Source organism: Monodon monoceros, unplaced genomic scaffold (genome assembly GCF_005190385.1).
Source record: "Monodon monoceros isolate NGI ecotype Baffin Bay Population unplaced genomic scaffold, NGI_Narwhal_1 Super_Scaffold_6, whole genome shotgun sequence".
NCBI lineage: Eukaryota > Metazoa > Chordata > Mammalia > Artiodactyla > Monodontidae > Monodon > Monodon monoceros.
In genome coordinates, this window is record NW_021703783.1 from 31,336,747 (window position 1) to 31,359,086 (window position 22,340).

General features: G+C 35.1%; 1 protein-coding gene across 13 annotated transcripts in view; it reads left to right on the plus strand.

The window, feature by feature from the left end:
• Positions 1–22,340, plus strand: part of PPHLN1 (periphilin 1) — a 205,834-nt gene that overhangs the window by 79,913 nt on the left and 103,581 nt on the right. For 8 of the 13 annotated variants that reach the window (XM_029204898.1, XM_029204901.1, XM_029204899.1 and 5 more), the window contains 3 exons: positions 164–255; positions 11,990–12,154; positions 14,788–14,849. In XM_029204898.1, coding sequence (XP_029060731.1) covers positions 184–255; positions 11,990–12,154; positions 14,788–14,849 — 299 coding nt within the window. In that variant the 5' untranslated portion in view covers positions 164–183. The remainder of the gene's footprint in view (positions 1–163; positions 256–11,989; positions 12,155–14,787; positions 14,850–22,340) is intronic. The other 5 variants (XM_029204906.1, XM_029204902.1, XM_029204904.1 and 2 more) reach the window with 1 other exon arrangement.

Sequence of the window (22,340 nt, forward strand, 5' to 3'; positions counted from 1 at the left end):
TTGTTTTTTCCTTTTGGTCACTTACATTATTTTTTTTTCCCTTAAGTATCTCTGGAAAATATCTGTATTAGAATGTAATCATTTACTTTTTCCTTTTCTTCTTTACTATTTCATAGTAACATAAAACCCATTATTCTTTGATTTCTTTTTTCTTATTCTTTAGTGGCTTACAGAAGAGATGAAATGTGGTCTGAGGGACGATATGACTATGAAAGACCTCCAAGAGAAAGAGTACCTCCTCGAAGTCACCCCAGTGTAAGTTGTTCTTACCTGTAGAATAATTCAGAACCAAGTGTCCAAGTGAATTTTGTCTACCAAAAGCTAGTTGAAATGTAGATAGATCAAGCTTATCTTTTAAAAGTCAAAAGTTTGAAAATAAAAGGCAACATTTTATTTATGTAGAAAATCTGTATTTTATATTTCTTGCTTAAATTTCTAAAAGGGAGTTAATTTGTGAAGAAAATTTGAGGTTTGATAAAGCTCAGACCATCAGTTAACAAAGAAATATTTGAGCACCTGCTCCTACTATTGGCTGTCACCTGTTTTTCTATATTCCTAAAAATGTTTGCAAATTGGATATGTGAAATTCTAAAGTAGGAGGAGGTAGGCAGTTTCTGCTTTGCTGTTCTACTGCTTGTCTCTTTGTTGCTCTGGGAATTGGTAATTTTGAACCAGTCCTTTTCTTTTCTAAAGGAGCTTGCTGTTTTGCATATTATTGTATTCCCAGCACTGTGTTTAGTACCTGGCACATAGTAGGAGCTCACTGTTTATTGAATGTATGTATGCTCTCTTTCTCTCCTCAAAATCCTCTATAGAGACCCAAGGGAGGGTTTGGGTAAGGTCAAGAAGCTGTCAGTCTTATTAAACTTTTGCTTAGGCCCATTCTAAGCACCAAGGGATTGGGCTCATGGTGATGGTATATGGGTATATTATGGATTCATTATACACTATCAAAGGGCACAAATATTAGTTTATATGTTAGTTATTTTTTGTATATTTTGTAAGTAAATCCTACAACCCACTTAAATGGGTGATATCATCTTCATGGTTGTCATTTGGCCTAGGTTACAGCTTAGCTTGGGGTTGATCTAAAATGAATTAAGTTGGAAAAAATGAAGAGGCTGCCCATATTTCAGAAGGGGCAGACTTAATTATTAGAAAATGTCATTTCTTTCCAGGTTAATTAATAGTCTTGATGTTTCTAATTAAAATCTCAATTAAAAATTTTTTTCAGCTTGATAGAATTATTTTATAGTTTACCTAGAACAAACAAGTGATAGATAAACAAGGTGTAGGACTAACACAGGGATGGGAAAAGGGATGAATTTTTTAAAAATTATTTTTTTAGCTCCCTTACTCTCCCATGGATATATCCCATTAGAAATTTGGGATACTTAAAAGAATTTTCTGTGTGGTTATGCCATTAACTGAATATATAGTTGGGTTTGTTTTACCTTTTTTTTTAAAATTAATTTATTTATTTGTTTTTATTTTTGGCTGTATTGGGTCTTCATTGCTGTGTGTGGGCTTTCTCTAGTTGCAGTGAGTGGGGGCTACTCTTCGTTGAGTTGTGCGGGCTTCTCATTGTCGTGGCTTCGCTTGTGGCAGAGCACAGGCTCTAGGCACGCAGGCTTCAGTAGCTGTGGCACCTGGGCTCAAGTGGCTCATGGGCTCTAGAGTGCAGGCTCAGTAGTTGTGGTGCACGGGCTTAGTTGCTCTGCGACATGTGGCGATCTTCCTGGGCCAGGGATTGAACCCGTGTCCCCTGCATTGGCAGGCCGATTCTTAACCACTGCCCCACCAGGGAAGCCGTACTTTGTTTTTGATTTTGGGGGTTTGCCTTTTTTTTTCTTTTCTAATTAGGTTTTTTTTTTTTTTAATGTAACACTTTTACATAGCTCCAAATTATAAAATAAGGTAATTTAGAGAGGGGATGACTTACTTTAAATGGAAATTTATTGTAACTATCTATTTAACTAGTACCTACTTACTATAAGTGAGGTATATATCAACTTCCTAATCTTCAAAACAATTCTGAGTGTTAATGGTACATTTCTAGAATGTAGTAGAGTGTTTTAGAAGCCTTAAAATGTAGACAGAGATTTATATACAGAAATATAATTTCAGAGAACAATGGGAAATACTCATGGTAAAATCATGGGGAAAGTTATGACGTAAAGCTTTTAAGACACCATTCTGCATTATGTGTGCATGCTGTGTTATATGATAGAACACACTGCAGTGGGAGTTGGCTTAAAGAGCTGTTAAAACTGGAAGTTGAGGGACCTGCCCAGAGGCTATTGCTTATCAAGGAAGCTGGCTTAAATATGCTGGGGGAGGAGTGAGTTTTAAGTTGGGAATAATCAGTTTATCAGTGTCATAAAGACCAATAAGTAGGGCCCTCTCTATCTCTAGTAAGGTCATTGTCTGTGTGAGAATGGATTTGAGAAAGCTCATAGCTAACAGCCTTTATTTTTCTCTCAAGTAAGAGGTGGCAAGATCATCTATTGAAAGTGGAGGAGACAGAGGGAGACTTGAGGCCATTGAAGTTTGGTGTAGCCATTGTAGGTATCTCCTGACTAGAGATGTTTAAAAAGACTGTTGCTGAGGGGCTGTAAGCTTATGTACCTTAAATTTTATAGGGGCACCAATCTGCAGGATTGTGTACTTTATTATCTAAGTAGCCCAGGTTGGGAGTAGAGAAAGCAAGTTGTATTGATTTAAGATTCCAAAATGAATGGCGGATCCAGGGAGATAAGGATATTGAAGAATTATTGAGGCCTTATGTGGAATGGGCTGATTAGGAAAGGGAATAAGGCTATGAGAGGGACAATGGATTGAAAGAAGTAAGGGGTTGAGGGACAGGAAAGGCTTAATGAGGTTGAAGACCAGGGTATGGTGGAAAGATAAGCAATCAGTATTTTGGAATGTAGAGTTTCCAAGATGGAACAGTTCTGGGTGACTGAAGTTCAGTATATGGTGGTGGGAATGAGGGTGGGTGAAGGTTATTGGAGTTGAGGTCAACAAAACTTTGAGGTTAGATTTTGGATCAGTAATCTAGATTAGGGCTTGTCAGTCCTCACTGTACATTACCTAGAGGGCTCTTAAATACCCATGAATGGGCCCTAGATAATTAAGTCATAATCTCTGTGGATAAGATCTGGACAATAGTGTTGTTTAAAAGTTCGTCAGGTGATTCCTGTATGCAGAGTTAAGAAAGTCAGATTGTAGCTGAACACTGAAGTTGCTGATGATGGCAGTTGAGGTAAAGATGACAGGTGAGGGAAGTCCTCAACGAATGAGGATATTGTAGTAAAATTTAAACAAACCCAAACGTTTTCATTTTATACCTTTTGTGTGTGTGTAAAAGTGAAACAGAGGCAATTTTCATAATTTCATCAGTGGTAAGCAGATAGGGAGGTATGTTTTTACCACAAGTGCCCTTAAAATCAGACTACATGTACTCAATTGTAAGTTCCTAAAGATAAATCTCACTTCCTTAAGTTCTCTGGCTGCTAGGTTTCTTCTAGATGGGGAGGAGCCCAGACTGCTTTTCTCCTTCTGGAGCGTGGAATGTGCCCAGAACTTGTCCAAGTTCATTCCTCTGGTCTCTCTCCTTTTAATTCCATTAGATTGGTCTCTCCAACTGCCCCCCCACCAATCAACTTCTGTTACTTTATAAATCCTTCTGTATTCCCACATCCCCCCCTCCACAAGACTCAAGACACTACATTTTTTCTGGTGAACTTGGGCTTATTATGGTTAGTAATTTAAAGCCTTCCTTTCCTTTCGATATGTTATACCCCTTTGATGGCTCTTGGAAAATTATCCCTTTGCTTTTTATGTTACACCTACATTTTAGTTAAAAAAGCGTAGGTTCTTAACCTTTTCTGTGCCATGATCCCTTTAGCAGTGTTGTGAAACCTATGGATCTCTTCCTAGAATAGCATTTTTTCTTTTTTTTTTTTCCGGTACGCGGGCCTCTCACTGTTGTGGCCTCTCCCGTTGCGGAGCACAGGCTCTGGACGCGCAGGCTCAGCGGCCATGGCTCACGGGCCCAGCCGCTCCACGGCATGTGAGATCCTCCCAGACCGGGGCACGATCCTGTGTCCCCTGCATTGGCAGGCGGACTCTCAACCACTGCGCCACCAGGGAAGCCCTAGAATAGCATTTTTAAAACTATAAAATAAAATACACAGAATTAAAGGAGACCACTTATATTTGAATATAATTATAAAACTATTAGAAACCAAATTTGTGATATAGTAATATATACTTCTTTTAGAAGGTCATTAGCTATCAAGCAAGAACTAGTGGTGGGGATTTCATTGCTGTGTTTTCAAAGGAGTGATGAGTGTAAATGGTACTTTGAGGTATCTGCAACAGCTATAACATGAACATAAAAATATCTGTGATTTCTGTTAGTGGTGAAGCCACAGATACTGCTTTTGCTGTTGTGTTGTTTGTTGCCTACTTTTAGGTGAAAAAGTAATTTTTTATTCACATCTGATTTCAGGGACTGACAGAATTCTTGGGTTAAAGTGTTTAAGTGACACTGGAACTAGAAATGTAAATCACTAAAGTTGTAATTCTGACTTTGGATCTAATAAAAACATAATTAAAAGTTTTAAAATACTTGCTTACAAAGCAGAGATCATCTAATGTTATTTTAAAAAGTATATTGGTGTATGATATTGATATGTACAAGAATGTTCCCAAGCAGCATTATTCATAAGAACTCCAAACTGGCAACAATCCAAGTGTCCAACAGCATGGATAAATTAATTGTGCAGTTATACAGCAATGAGAACGAATGGACTGCTGCCATATGCAACAGCAATACTGGAAGAAAGAAGAGCGTGTCCTGTATGATGCCTTTCATACAAAGTTTCAAAACAGGCAGAACTAGCCAGGAAAGAGGTTACTTTTGGGAGACAGAGGTAGTGACTGGGAAAGAGCACAGGAAGGCTTTTGCCATGCTGGGAGTGTTCAGTTTCTTGATCTGGGTGGTAGTTACACAGTGTGATTACCTTGTGAAAATTTATCCAGAAATACATTTACGGTTTGTACACTTTTTTATGTGGCTGTCATACCTAAATAAAACTTTACCTAAAATTTTGAAAGGACAGAATATATATTTTTTTCTAAATGTAAAACTTTAGCTAGTCCTTCATAAAGTGAGAACCCACTCTCATTAGTGTCTGGGATAGACAAAGTTAATGTTCTATTTTATTTTGTATGTTTGGGTTCTGTTCTCTAACAACAAACAATATTACTGCATTTCTCTTTTTTTTTCTTACTGTTCCCTTTGTCCCATTCATTCCCAGTTCTGATACATCAGAAATGTGTTTGAGAAACTATTGCTATGACATAAAGTATGACATCAAATAGGGACTCTAGAAGGTACCTACTACACTAGTATGACCTCAGTTATAAAGCAACCATTTTGTGAGCTTCTAGCTTTGATAAACCTGGAAGGCAATTGGACACATGTATTTTGGTGCTGATGTTAAATTACACTTAATTTGAGTATTGGTAAAGCTTATCCTCAATGTACAACTTGACAAATATATCAATTATTATTTTAGCACTTTAGAGCATTTAAAAGTTACTTCTGTGTCAATAATAAGTTACTTTTAAGGTGCTTCACATAAATTTTTATTTAGTCTTAAACTTGGGTAGATAAATAGGAGACTTAAGCCCAAAGAAGTATACTACACAGAATCTGCATGTGAACATACACATTCCTTTGTTGGGAGGACATTGATTATCACCCAACATCTACATTTAACTTCTAGATGTCTGTAAGGCCTTTACTTTTAATTTTATTTTTAAAAATATTTATTTACTTATTTGGCTGTGCCAGGATAAATAAAGTTGCAGCATGCAGGATCTTTAGTTGTGACATCTTTAGTTGCGGCATGCGGGATCTTTAATTGCAGCACACAGGATTTAGTTCCCTGACGAGGGATTGAACCTGGGCCCCCTGCGTTGGGAGCGTGGAGTCTTAACCACTGGACCACCAGGGAAGTCCCTGTAAGGCCTTTATTTTTAAAACCATGCTTTCTACTTTTTAATCTGTAATTTCTGTGAGCTTGGTTATATGATTTTGTAGCCTTTTTCAAGTTTTGTAACAATGGCTTTTAGATACCAGTAAATTTCCAGTTGTGGAAGTCCGCCTTGTTAGCTTGATAGGGAACAGATAGGTAATGTGGAACATTTTAATGAAGTTGCAACATAAAATGTCCATTTTCCATTGGCTTATTTCAGATTTTTAAAGATGTTTTTAAACTTTTTCCAAACTTTTTAAAGTTTGGAAACTAGGATCAAAACACTAGCAGCTTATATTTGGGGCACTGTAATGTAACTGGGACTGAAGCAGTCCTATCTGCTTCTACCTGCCTTCTTCTTCTGTTCCTTTAACAAATGCATATTAAGTAAAAGATTTTCTAATCTTGGTAGCAGTGAGAATTGTAAAGACTGAGGGTAGTGATGAGCAGCAACATTTTAAAAAAATTTTATTTTTTGGGAGTTCCCTGGCAGTCCAGTGGTTAGGACTTGGAGCTTTCACTGCCATGGCCCGGGTTCAAACCCTGGTTGGGAAACTAAGATCCCGCAAGCCGTGTTGTGCGGCCAAAAAAATTTTTCTTTTAAAAATTTTTCTGTCACATATAATTAGTTTTGAGTTACATAATTAGGTTTTATAATTAAGTAATTACATAACAATATTTATTTCCTTGGGTTAGTTGAATGTATCTACTGTTTTTGTGATTGGTTATTTCCCTCCTGGAGACTCTAGCCAATCAGAAATCAAGTTTTTAGTGAATTCAGAACATGAGTTTGTTAATTTCTAAGGTCTTACAGGTAATATATGGGACATATATTTGTTCCATATATTCTCATATTTAAATGTACCCAAGATAAAATCAGACATCTGTTTTTAATCCAACTTGAAATAAATAATCAAGTCTACTTCATTTAGCAGTTCAGTTATATACATATTCCAGATACTGTTGCTTAAAGTATATTAATGTGGAAATATTCCTTTTCTTTCCACTCTTATTTCATGAAACACTTTTATTAAAAGTGTGCACATGCATAATTTAATTCTTTTTATGCCCCGCATTTTATTGTTTTACCTAGTCAGTGTTCCTGTAAATTTCCCCATGTAAATAAAACTTTTTTCAGTATTTTATTATGAAAGTTTTCAAACCTACAGCAAAGTTGAATTTTATAGTGAACATCCATTTACTCATCATTTAGATTCAACTGTTAACATTTAACTGAACTTGTTTTATCATGTCTTTATCCATCTGTCTGTCCTTTATGCATACACTTAATCCATCAAATTTTGGGCATGCATTTCAAAGTAAACTGTGGACAACAGTACACTTTACATTACCTACCTAAACATGCATATCATTACCTAAAGTGCAATGTTTTTTTTTTTTTACAGTTTACTTGAAATGTGAAAATTACATATGTGAAATACAAAATCTTAAGTGTTCATTTGCTGATGTTCATTTGTGTAGAGCTGCCCTAGGAGGTGTTTAATTTTTTTGGCTGGCAGAATTGCATGAACCTAACTTTATTTTTGTTGTCACTATTTCCAGAGAGATATGATCAATTCTTGGCTACATTCTGTAATATGTCCTAATTTTCTTTTTTCAAAAAAAATTATCTTATTTCATTTATTTTTGGCTGCATTGGGTCTTTGTTGCTATGCGTGGGCTTTCTCTAGTTGTGGCGAGTGGGGGCTACTCTTCGTTGTGGTGCACAGCCTTCTCATTGTGGTGGCTTCTCTTGTGGAGCACGGGCTCTAGGCACGCGGGCTTCAGTAGTTGTGGCACGTGGGCTCAGTAGTTGTGGCTCGCAGGCTCTAGAGCGCAGGCTCAGTAGTTGTGGCGCACGGGCTTAGTTGCTCCGCGACATGTGGGATCTTCCCGGACCAGGGCTTGAACCCGTGCCCCCTACATTGGCAGGCTGATTCTTAACTACTGCACCAGGGAAGTCCTATCCTAATTTTCTGGGGCAGTTCCAGTTTCAGATATTTGACCCATTATTCCCGAAAGCCATTGAAATGACCCAGAAAAATTAATATTTCATGGAAAATTCAGTGAGTGAATTAAACCAATAAGTGCTACAATACAGAGACATGTCATAAAACATGAAGGATCAGAGTGAGGAAACCTCAGGCTTTTGAAAGCAGAAGTCCACCAGCCTGGTGGGTAATCAAATTTTTTAGCTAGGTGTGGTACTTTTCTAGTAAAAAGCATGTGATGCCAACAGGAGCGTAAAATTGAGATAGCAAAGTGGAATGTATATTATGTATGTGGTGCTTGCTGTGTGCCAAGTACTGTTCCAGGTGCTGGGAATAGAGCAGTGAATAAGACCAAAGTTTCTGTGCCCATGAAACTTGCATTCATACTAAGTTGATTGTGTCAGGAAATAATGGCATTGAATAGTTACATGTACCATTGTACTTAGTTACTTTGTTGGTAGGTTAATGTTTTAGTTGTTTTTGACTTTTTATAAGGGTGAAAGTTAAGTATATGAAAGTAAACAAAATGATGTAATGAACTCCCAAGGACAAATCATTCAAATGGTAATTATCAACTCATGGTCAATGTTGTTTTGTCTATGCCTTCACCACTTTCCTCCCTCCTAGATTATTTTGAAGTAAATCCAAAAAGCCTTATTTCAAATGACAATATTTCAGTATGTGTTCCTAAAAGATAAAGATGCTTAAGGGGGTGCTTATATATTAAAATTTTTATTTTAAATAAAATGTTTTTGTGTTAAAATGGGTGCAAAGTATATTTTAAGGACAATGGAAAATAAATGTTTTTAAAGAAATGTAATCCTCATAATCTGTACCCAGTTAGTAATGAGCCTAAACATTAGTATGGGAAATTTGATGTAATTTATATATTGAATCAAAGAAAACATCAAACTTGGTGCTTTTACTTAACTAAAATGAAAGTGTTTCTCATAACAGGTAGTTATATTAAATTGGAATTTATAGAAAATGAAGAAATAATTGGTTGTTTTGCAACAAGACAAGTCACCATTTCAGATTTCAAAATTGCAAAACTAATTTGATATGTATCTTAATCTGATCAGATTTCTATTAGCACAAGCAAACTGTGAATAGTACATATTTCAGAAATGCAGACAGCCTTGTGGTAGGAATTGTCTCGTCTCTAAGGTAATGACAATTACAAAAGTGTAAAAAAACAGAACTATAACTTTTCAAAAAAATGGTTAAGTTTATATACATGTTTTTGCTTTCTACGTCCTGCCAGAGTGGATAAATGATTAAGCAAAATGGGTTTTCAAATTTATTGTTTTTTTTTAATGAACTACATATACTTTTTATTTTTGGTCTGACTGATCATACCATTAACACTAACTTTGGAGAAGCAAATCTGATGGATCCATCTGCATTTTAAATAATAGAAATGTTTCTATTCCATTGAGTTTATTTTTTAATTAATTGAAAATGATCCTGTTGTCCTTAAAAACACTCTATAACATATTCTTCATAAGTCATAATTTTTATTTCTGGTTTATGTATTATGGTGCCATTGTTTTCCAAAACATTTCTAAAAAGGAGGTTCCAAACATCAGTATCTGAAGCCTTGTGTACTTCCATTAGCATTTAGGAAGGAAAATTACATATTTATAGCTTAATGTAAGATTTGTACAAGAATTTCAAACAGTGGTGGTGTTTCCATTCAGATCTGGCTTTGTAAGTAATATAAAATACTGTTTGAACTTTCTTAATAATATAAGCTTTTGAAAGAGAAATTCTGAAATCTTTGCCTCTCATCATGGATTTTATCGGAAAGAAAAAAATTCTTGAATGGTATATCTTGAATGGTATGAGCTGTGAACTCTCTGAAAATACAGTCTTGCTTTGTCACAGACTCCTACAGTCATCTTCATTTCCTTAAATCTTTTCATAGAATGAGGGAATTTTCTTTAAGATTAGATGCCTACAGAGCAGAGATGGTATAATGTTACTTACATTTGAAGACTTTCTCAAAACATAAAGGAAATGCCAGTTTCATCTTCATTGCTAGATGTAAGAACTGTCATTAGGAGATTTTTTCTTTCGCTGATGAACAAGTTTGGAATGATTATTTTCATTTGTATTATTTTGTAGAAACAATTTGTTAAATATATAACTAAATGTGACTTGAGTTTTACTTCTTTGAAAGTTTTACCATATACATTTTAAAATCCTGAAATAACTTTGTAGTAATTTGGGGGAGTTGAACACAGAAACAGGCTGCTTGGTAAAGTAATAAGCTGTCTATTAATAGAAGCATTAATAGGCGTATATGCTCACCCCACCATCCCTTCACCAAAGCATGTACAAACAAGGGTATTGTGGAGTGGAATTTTATGGTTTCTTGAAACTGGAGAAATCAGTGATTCTAATTTTATGTATAATAAATTTTGAAATAGAAAATGCTATAAATTGTAATGTTAATTTTGGCTTAATGCCAATTTCTTTTTAAAGAAACTCAGTATTTGTTTAGATTTAATTGAAATCTCTGTGAAAGATAGTGTTTAGAAGAAAGAGTCAATAAATTCATTTGTGTACTATATTTTATGTAATCATACAGAATATATATTACAATTTAATGTCTAACATACTAAAGAAGGAAACCAAGTTGTATCCCCATGGAAAAAAATTAGGTAGGTCATTTTAACTGTCAAATAGATATGAACTATTGATTTTATTTTTTCCTAGCACATTGACAAATTTCCTACCCATCGGGAAATTTGAATTGGATGTAATTATTTATATCTGAATAGTTGTAGTTATTAATGCTAAGAAGTAATGTAAGGAAATAGACACTTTGAGGAATTTAGTGTTTCACTTAGACTTGCAAAAATAGTAATCAAAATAGCAAACATTTTTTATGCACTTAGTTTGTCCTGCTGTGCTAAATGTTTTACAACTTGGTTTTTATTTAATCCTCACAACTCCATGAGGTAGGTAACTAATATTAATTTCATTTTGCAGATAATGAAACTGAGACTTAAGGTGGTAAAATAACCAGCCCCGAACATTGGGCATTATATTTTGGTTTTTCATTTTGTCAAATTAGTTAACTGATATTGATCATATCGTATACTTAGATAGCTTGCCAGTTTCTTTCCCATATACCTCATCTGATACTGATAAACATAGCAAGATTGCTTAAGACCAGATTGTTTACAGAAACATGTTCTGTAGCTCTCCAGTTCTTGTTGATAATCATTTTTGTTTAGTTATTTTACAGCAGCTTCTTGTCTAAGACAGGTGTTCTCCCTCTGTCCAGTTTCCCAACTCCCACTAAGAATCCATTCAGCTGCTAAAACTTTAAAACATTAACGTATTACTTTGAAAATTAGTTCAAATTTTATAACGAGTTTTATTTTGCTTCAAAACTCGTGATGTCAAAGTCTCTCCTCTCTCTAGTGCTGCTGGAGAAATGGCAAAATGTTTTCTCTAGATCTTTTTAGCTCAGTATTACCTCCCTGTTTGCTGTTGGTTATGTGTAAAAATCTTATATTTCTTCTGAACAGTACTTCAAACACAGTAGACCAAAGATGTGTGCTATCTTAAATGGTTTTACTTATAAAATTCCTAGACAGTTAGGGATTAGAGCTACTGTAACATTCTCACTTTTGTAGTTTATTTTTTATTAAAACAATAATATTGTACTTTTTCTTTTACTTATGATTGGTTTTTTGCATTGCTGCATGTTACTTTAAACACCTGGCTTTCTTCGTTGAACAGTTTTATTTCCTTTAATTCATGTGAAGACCTTACTATTAGTTATATTCATGTTATTTCATTAATGCATTTTTGTTTGTTTATACATTTACTCTATTTGATTAAGGATAAGAACTCCTGTGCTTTTTTAAAAACCTTTCCAAAACCAAATAGAGAAGTTAGTGATTTTTATATATTTCTTTTTGTCTGTTTTAGGATGGCTACCGTAGAGTAGTTAATATTGTGCCAAAGAAACCACCACTGCTAGACAGACCTGGTGAAGGAAGCTACAGTAGATATTACAGTCATGTTGGTTACCGAGAATATGACGAGGGCCGCAGTTTTTCTCATGATCGAAGAAGTGGTCCACCTCACAGAGGAGTATGTAAATTTCCCCCATGTACTAATTGTTATTTTTTATAAGTTTAAAAAATCATGTAATTTTTGGAATTTATGTGACTGGCCATGAAGGCAGTTGAATAAACACTTCCTGCTTGATGCTCTGTTGACTTGCCTGCTGGAGCTGTCAAATGGGAACTGGTAGTCAAGAATCTTGGGGTGCTGGACAAAGTGGGTAAGCCCTCTGGATAGCTCTATCTAAATTACATTAATTCCAACTAGCCTGCTTTTTTATCCCCTAAATTGGCAAGGATTTGCAGAACCAGATAAAGGTAATCTTATCTATTGCTTTTGTATTCAATAAGTGATAACCAGGTAGTTATCTTTTACTAGATGTGCCCACTTACAGTTACTTTATTTTTATCATGATGAAATGCTGTGGGTAAGGTTGGGTTAAGGTTGTTGAGACTCAGTCTCATTTTTGTTATTATTAAAGTCTACTTCCTAACTCAGATTAGAAAGCCTTCAAAACATTGCCTTTCCTATAATAAGCACTTTTTAAGTGTTAGCCATTATTGCTATTATTATTACGTTTTTTCTCTTGATCATCTTTAGTAATCTAGAAGTATATATTTAATGTTGCAATAATCTGTGATTGAACTTGATTAAACTATTCCTTGATGCACTTCCTTTGACCTAGCTTGCATGTTTATAACATTCCTTTGCTAAACCATTTTCCTACATTTTCTCCTTCCCTTCTATATAATGTTGTAATTAACAGTACATATTCAGACATTGCTTATGATAAATTTGACCTCACAGTAGCCATTGGAATTAGTTTCCTTACTTTACACCTGAGGAAATGGAGCTAAGGTGATTTACCCAAGATAAGTATGTATGGGAGTTTAGTTCTTTTACTACCACATCGTGACCCTTGACGATTCTAAAGTGGCAGTGAGACTATTCAATATTTTCTTGTGTTTGTTTTTAAGTTTGGGGTGTTATAGCGTCCTTACTTCTCAATAGAATTGATTTTTATTTTGTTCAATTTTAAATGTCATGCTGTTCCTTTAGGAAGAAGGGTTTGGTATTGAAAAGTAAATACTATGTGTTATCTCTGTTTTAGAAATGCTGGATTTTGCCATCAGAGCCATTCTTCCAGGTAGTCTCAAGGAGAAACAGTTTGGCCTTTGCATAAACAGTTGTTATCCCTCTTAGGAAAACCCTGTGGCCATTTAGTGTAGACAGGGAATTTTGGATTCATTGGACCAATTTGCATTTGAAGCCGTATGGACAAGATTTTTTTCTAAAACCTTGCAGCATAATAGTGCCTCGATAATATTTTTTACTATTGTTGTTACAAATTGTGTTTATTCATACTTGACACATTTTCTCTTTAAATTTTCTTCAAACAAGCAGGCCCACTTGAGATCCTTAGGATTCTCATGACGCTAATTCTTACCTAGAGTTCAGTTAGTATAAAACAAACTGCTTACTTGATCCAATATTCTCTTATAGCTATTGAGTTTTTTCTTTTGTTTGTTAATAGTTTAATGTTGGGAAGGAGAATGATGAATACATTTTACTTCTGTAAGAATAGAGTACGTGATGCTAAAGAGGAGGATGAAGATAGTATTTATTTTAGGTGAATCAGTGTTTCTGATTGTAGGTAATGCACATGTTACAGTTGTCCCTTGATATCAGGGGATTGGTTCCAGGACCCACCAGGATACCAAAACCTGAGGTTGCTCAAGTCCCTTATATAAAACGGCATAGTATTTGCATATAACCTATGCATATCTTCCATATACTTTAAATCGTCTCTAGATTATTTATAATACCTAATACAACATAGTGCTATGTAAATAGTGGCTGGCATGCAGCAAATTTAAGTTTTGCTTTTTGGAACTTTCTAGAATTCCCCCTTCCCCAGTATTTTTGAGCCGATGCAGAACCTGTGGGTATGGACGGCTGATTGTACATTGTTCTTTGTATAATTTTAAAGTAATTGAGTATGGATTACCATGTGGTTCTTTTATATGTATCTTTTCCAAATTTGTTTTAGAGGACAACGTGTACTTTCTTTGATTAATTTTAAACTTAGTGCCACATCTTGTTCTAATATAGCTTATCAGTAAGTGTTGATTTCTTATTATATTGTTTTCAGTTGTGGTTTTTAATGGGAGGTAGGTTGAGAAAAGGAAACTTGAACAAGAAGAGTGGAAAAGTGACAAGTTCTTCATTGGGCTTGAATGTGAAAATTGCTGAGCAAACTTGACAGAGGAAGAATAAAATGAAAGGTTGAGAAATGTGTGCTTGGCTAAATTTAAATTGAACCTTTGTTCTCGAACAGACTTTCTGTGTTGTGAATATTGGCATGTGCTTTTGGTAATAAGGCTGTTTGTGCCTACCAAAGAAATACTTTAAGTATTTTAATAGAGATAAATGGTACCACAGGTTCTCAGTCTACCAAATTAGTTGTTGAAATGGATGACTTGCGGTATCCTTTTTACTTTTTTATGCCTTTGAAGCTCAGAGAAATTTAGAAAGGTGTCTTTGCCCTCATATTATTTTGGTCTTAGAGACTAGTTTCCAGTAGTTCTGTTAGATACATATATACCCTACCTGACCAAAATAATGTAAATGAATATCTAAGTAACGTTTTTCTGTTATAGGATGAATCTGGCTATCGGTGGACAAGAGATGATCATTCTGCAAGCCGACAGCCTGAATACAGGTAAAAAGATAAAAATAACATAATTACTTTGATATTTGCCTCACTGAGATGTCTGCTATTGAAATCTAACCTCAAGGCACATCAATGAAATATTTAATAGGATTTAAAAATTTGAAAGCAACTAGCATTATATTCTTTTTGTGACTGTAATATATTAATGGCACTAATAGCTAGTGTTCTGTATCTCTTGGCATTTTGTAATTGACAGTAAAAATATATATTTAAAAATATTTAAGCTCTTGTTATATTCTTCTCTAATTATTTAATTATTCTTAATGAGTCATGTGGATTATAAGGTATGTATTTGCTTAATTAGAAAATAAGGCATTTTTTCCAGAAGTATCCTTCTTGAAAATATTTGAGTCATTACAAATTGTCTCCTATTAAAAAGCATCTCTCAGTTGCTTTATCTTGATCAATTAAATTCTGTTGGGAAAATGCATTTTCGAAGGACCTTGATCATTGTTAGCTTTGGTTACTTAATAGAAGCATTTGATAGAATAGTTAAAAAAAAAAGATGGACATATTTAACCAGGTTGATAGTTGTTTTTTTTAATGATTTCACTCTGGTAGTGTTGGAAGTTGTAAAAGGAGCCTTTTAAAGATCTCTTATAGACTGTCAGACAAGAACCCCAAACTCATGGAGAATGGCAAGGAGTAACTGCCACAGCTCCATAGGTGCCAGAAGTAGACAGCTGGATTCAGTGGATAAGAGCAGGGCAGTTAATTACTCATAGCACAGCAGACAGAAGGGGCATCAGCATGGCAGTATTGGTTTCCTGCCCCCAGGTCCCACAGGGTGATGTGATCGGCAGAGATGGTGGCTACGCATTGCAGCTAAGGAACCCAGAGTTAAGTGCTAGGTACCTTTTGTTGCAATCAGGAAGCAAGCCAGTCCTTTCCCAGGGAGTAAGCAGTCACATGGTAATTATGCTGTGGTCACCTTGACCTGTTGAACTGTCTCTTGACCAGTTACAGAAACTCTTCAGTATCACTGGATGGTTAGGTCTTTCAGTTTGGTATGTACGGCAGGCATGTACAAGGACGTTCAGAACTCATGGCAGACTGCCTCTCTCAAAAGAAGCAACAGAGATAATAGATGCTGAAAAATACTTTGATAAAATGTAACACTCAGTAATTATAAAAACTGTCAGCCAGCTAGGAATAGAAGAGAATTTCCTTTATTTGATAGGCATTTGCTATACTGAATGGTAAAGTTAGAAGCATTCTCCTTAAAACCAGAACAAAGCAATAATGCCTGTTTTCACTGCTTCTATTCATTATGGTAATGGTGGTCTCAACACCTTCAGTAAGACAAGAAAAATGAAGGTTAAGGGTTAGAATGAAAGAAACAAAACTATTTACAGATTGTATAATTATCTATGCAGAAAATCCAAAGGAGTCTATAAACTATAGAACTACTAGGATATTAGCAAAGTTCAGTATAATAAAATCAACTATCAGCAGCATAAATTAGACAACGTAATTTAAAAATACTATAGCAGGGACTTCCCTGGTGGCGCAGTGGTTTAGAATCTGCCTGCCAATGCAGGGGATACAGGTTTAAGCCCTGGTCCAGGAAGATCCCACATGCCACGGAGCAGCTAAGCTCATGCGCCACAACTACTGAACCTGCGCTCTAGAGCCCGCAAGCCACAACTACTGAAGCCCGCACGCCTAGAGCCTGTGCTCTGCAACAAGAGAAGCCACCGCAATGAGAAGTCCACACACCTCAATGAAGAGTAGCCCCGGCTCGCTGCAACTACAGAAAGCTCATGTGCAGCAACGAAGACCCAACACAGCCAAAATATATATTAATTAATTAATTAATTAATTACAAAAATACTATAGTATGAAAACTATAAGGAGTAATAAGAATAAATTTAACTGAAGTGTGTGAGACCTGTTTGGATGAAATTACAAGTCATTTCTAAGGAACATTTTAAAGTCCTGAGTAAAAGGAGCAGCACAGCATCCTTGGCTATGAAGAGACAGTATCACAAATATGTCATTTCTCTTCAGATTCAGGTGTGAATTCAATGTGGTTCCAGTCTAAATTCCACGTTTTTTTTTTTTGCATGGAAGTTGGCAAACTGATTCTAAAATTAATATGAAGAGTGAGGGGCCAAATAGCAAAAATAGTATTGAAAAACGTGTGAAGACTGAATATGCCATATATCAAAACTTATTAAAGCTGTAGTAATGTAAACAGTGAAACAGAATAGGGAATCTGGAAGCAAACCTAGATATTGAAAAACATGTGAAGACTGAATATGCCATATATCAAAATTTATTAAAGCTGTAGTAATGTAAACAGTGAAATAGAATAGGGAATCTGGAAGCAAACCTAGATATTGAAAAACATGTGAAGACTGAATATGCCATATATCAAAACTTATTAAAGCTGTAGTAATGTAAACAGTGAAATAGAATAGGGAATCTGGAAGCAAACCTAGATATGTCGAGGAATTTAGGATATTAGTAGTATTAAAAATCAAATGGGGAAAGAATGAACTTTTTAATAAATAGTACTGGGACAAACTGCTATCCACTTGGGGGAAAAAAAAATGTGAAATTGGAAGCCTGGCATGTCAACATAAATAATCTGATATAATAGAGACCTGAATATGAAAAGCAAAATTAAAAAAAAAAAAAACCACAGCTTTCGGTTAGATTAGCTAATGGTTTATATTTCTCCCTAAATAAACAGCTCTTTTGTTTTTTGAAACAGCTCTTGGATTATTTTAATTCTGTTGTTTTTCATTGTTTAAAATAAGAGTTTCTGTTTTTATCTTTTTTCTTGTCTTTTTTAGCATTTTTTTCCCTGTGCCTGTGTATAATTTTACATAAATGAAGTAAAATCATATATGTGACTCCTCAGTCTTAACAGCTATATTAACAGCTTGGTGTATATTCTACTTTTCTCCATATTCATAGGCATTTGGGGTATTTGATTTTTGTTAATGAGATCGTGTTACACACACTTTTCTCTAAGTTGCTTTTCTCCTTCAGAGGCTTGTGAAAATCCCTTCGAGTTATTTGGTTTACCTTTAATTTGAATCTTTTTAGTGGCCAAGTAATGTTCCATTTTGTGGCTATACCAAATAATTTAGTTGTTCACCTATTGATGAATATTCACGCTGTTTCCAATACAAAACAGTGCTGCAATAAATCTGAGTACATAATATCTTTAAGAAACAGTACTTTGGTTTCTATGGGATAGATTACCAAAAGTGGAGTTTCTGGGTCAAAGGGCATATATATTTTAAATTTTAATAGATGTTTCCAGTTTGCTTTCTAAAAGCCTAAAACACTTATGCTTTCATTTTAAAAATCTAATATTTTAATTCAAGTTTAATTTGTTTTTCTTTATTTTCTTTTCTTTTTTTTTGCGGTACACGGGCCTCTCACTGTTGTGGCCTCTCCCTTTGCGGAGCACAGGCTCCGGACGCGCAGGCTCAGCGGCCATGGCTCACGGGCCCAGCCGCTGAGCTACATGTGGGATCTTCCCGGACTGGGGCATGAACCCGTGTCCCCTGCATCGGCAGGCGGACTCTCAACCACTGCGCCACCAGGGAAGCCCTGTTTTTTATTTCTCATTGGTGAAGCAGTTTTTATTTTTTATTTTTTAAGTCTTTATTGGAGTATAATTGATTTACAATGTTGTGTTAGTTTCAGGTGTACAGCAAAGTGAATCAATTATACATATATCCACTCTTTTTTTTTTTTCAGATTCTTTCCCCATATAGGCCATTACAGAGTATTGAATAGAGTTCCCTGTGCTATACAGCAGGTTATTAGTTATCTATTTTATATATAGTATTGTAAATGTCAATCCCAACCTCCCAATTTAACCCCCCCCCAGTCCACTGGTAACCATAAGTTTGTTTTCTACATCCGTGACTTTACTTCTGTTTTGTAAATAAGTTCATTTGTACCCTTTTTTTTAGACTCCACATATAAGATTTAGATTCCACAAATATCATGATATTTGTCTTTCTGTGTCTGACTTACTTCACTCAGTATGACAGTCTCTAGGTTCATCCATGTTGCTGCAGATGGCATTATTTTGTTCTTTTTTATGGCTGAGTAATATTCCATTGTATGTATATGTACTATATCTTCTTTACCCATTCCTCTGTTGATGGACATTTAGGTTGCTTCCATGTCCTGGCTATTGTAAATAGCACTGCAGTGAACATTGGAGTGCATGTATCTTTTCGAGTTATGGTTTTCTCTGGGTACATGCCCAGGAGTGGGATTGCTGAGTCATATGGTAGTTCTATTCTTAGTTTTTTAAGGAACCTCCATACTGTTCTCCATAGTGGCTATACCAGTTTACATTCCTGCCAGCAGTGTAGGAAGATTCCCTTTTCTCCACATCCTCTCCGCATTTATTGTTTGTAGATGTTTTTGTTGATGGCCATTCTTACCCTTGTGAAGTGTTTTTCTTATTTATTAACATAAGTAAAGTTTTGAAATTTCCTTTAAGCATTGTTGTAACTGTATCCCACTGATTCAGATATGTAGCAATTTTATACTGATTCTGACATAGTATATTCTAGTTATTCTGTGATCAGAGAATGTTGCCTGTATTCTTACTCTACTGTTTGAAATTCATTGATCATTAGTTGATCAGTTTTCTTATCTGTACCATGAGCATTAAAATAAGATATTTTCTTCTTGAATTTTTTCTGGATATATACATGCATCTCAGTGTTCATAGAAGCACTATTTATAATAGCCGGGACATGGAAGCAACCCAAGTGCCCATCAACAGATGAATGAATTAAGAAGACATGGTATATATATATATACAATAGAATATTACTGAACTATAAAAAAAGAATGAAATACTGCCATTTGCAGCAACATGGATGGACCTAGAGAATATTATGCTAGGTGAAATGAGTTAGAGAAAGACAAGTGCTGTATCACTTAAATGTGGTAACTAACAAATAATACAAAGGAATGTATATACAAAACAGAAACAGATTCACTGTTATAGAAAACAAACTGGTTACCTAAAGGGAGAGGGAAGGTGGAAGGGACAAATTAGAGGTATGGGATTAACAGATACAAACTACTGTGTATCAGTGTAAAACAGATAAAAAACAACTATATACTGGGTTGGCCAAAAGGTTCGTGCGGTTTTTTTCCGTAAGATGGCTGTAGTAGAACTTAGTTGTCTTTAACTTCATTCGAAACAATTTTGTTAGATTGTATGTGACCACTGTCATATCAGCGTGCATTAAAAAAAAAGACATCAAAATTGGTGCATTTTTATGTAGCCATTTTAATACTGAAGATGGAAGAAAAAAGCAACATTTTTGGCATATTATGCTTTATTATTTCAAGAAAGGTGAAAACACAACTGAAACGCAAAAAAGATTTATGCAGTATATGGAGAAGGTGCTGTGACTGATAGAACATGTCAAAAGTGGTTTGGGAAGTTTCGTGTTTGAGATTTCTCGCTGGACGATGCTCCACTCGCGGGTAGACCATTTGAAGTTGATAGCGATCAAATTGAGACATTAATTGAGAACAATCAACATTATACCACATGGGAGATAGCCGACATACTCAAAATATCCAAATCAAGCATTGAAAATCAATTGCACCAGCTTGGCTATGTTAATCACTTTGATATTTGGGTTCCACATAAGCAAAACGAAAAAAACCTCCTTGACCATATTTCCTCATGCGATTCTCTACTTAAACGTAATGAAAACGTTCTGTTTTTAAAACAAATTGTGTCGGGCAATGAAAAGTGGATACTGTACAACAATGTGGAGCAAGAGATCATGGGGCAAGTGAAATGAACCACCACCAACCACACCAAAGGCCGGTCTTCATCAAAGAAGGTGATGTTGTGTATATGGTGGGATTATGAGCTCCTTCTGGAAAACCAAACGATTAATTCCAACAAGTACTACTCCCAGTTAGACCAACTGAAAGCAGCACTTGACAAAAAGCATCTGGAATTAGCCAACAGAAAATGCATAATCTTCCATCAGGATAACACAAGAACGCATGTTTCTTTAATGACCAAGCAAAAACTTACAGTTTGGCTGGGAAGTTCCAATTCATCTGCCATATTCACCAGACGTTGCACCTTCAGATTTCCATTTATTTTGGTCTTTACAAAATTCTCTTAATGGACAAAATTTCAGTTCCCTGGAAGACTGTAAAAGGCACCTGGAACAGTTCTTTGCTCAAAAAGATAAAAAGTTTTGGGAAGATGGAATTATGAAGTTGCCTGAAAAATGGCAGAAGGTAGTGAAACAAAAAGGTGAATACGTTGTTCAATAAAGTTCTTGGTGAAAATGAAAAATGTGTCTTTTATTTTTACTTAAAAACCGAAGGCACTTTTTGGCCAGCCCAATACTATATAGCATAGGGAATTATACCCATTATCTTGAAGTAACCTGTAATGGAATATAAACTGCAAAAATACTGAATCACTGTGCTGCACACCTGAAACTAACACAATATTGTAAATCAACTATACTTCAACTTTAAAAAAGGATTAAGTGATTTTACACATACAATGCATATTTTACCATGCCTGTCACATAGTAATCATTTAATAAATGTTAACTGTGGAAAAAAAGCAAGGTATATTCTCTTTTCAGGGTATAGAGTTAATTCTATATGGTATATTCATTCATTTGGTAAGTGTTTACTATGTCAGGTACTCTTCTAGCCTCTGGAGACAATAAGCTCCTACTTTCACGAAGCCTACATTTTACTGTAGATTACAGATAGTAAACAGATAAAAAACAAAACATAATTTTTATGAAGAAAAATAAAACAGGGTAGTGGAGTAGAAAGTGCTTCTACTTCAGCACCTTCCTGTACCTTCACTTGATGTCTGGATGTCTTCAGTAACATTTCACATTTTACACTATCACAAAAACTATAGCTTTTACTGGCTGGCATCTTTCTGGAGCTTCTACCTAAAAGACTTTGTGAGTGGAAAATAGCTGTTGTTCTAGGGGGAAAAAATTACTGCATTGTAAACCAGACAGAGAGTAGTTGTGTATTTTTGTAAGAGAATAATGTTCTGAGCAATTAGGAGAACCATGCTAGTCAGTGTTTTTGTTTTTGTCAGTGGGGTATACATAATAATTCCTTATTGTGGGAAGGAAATATTAGAACATTTAAAATATTTCATTTGAAACAGTTTTTAAAATTTAAAGAAGTTGCAAGAATAATTCAAAGAATTCCTGTAATCCTTCACCAGAGACCCCATTAATGTCTCCAACACTGCCTCAGTAATGCACTTTATAGCAGAAAGACCTATCTGACCTCATGGGTCATGTTTTTGTAGACTTCCTTAATCTGGAACAGTTTCTCAGTCTTTCCTTGATTTTTATGGCTGTTTTTGGCAAAATGAATACAGGACAGACATTTTATAGAATGTTTCTCAATTTGGGTTTTTCTATTGTTTCTTCGTGATTAGATCCAGGTTATGCATTTTTGTCTGAT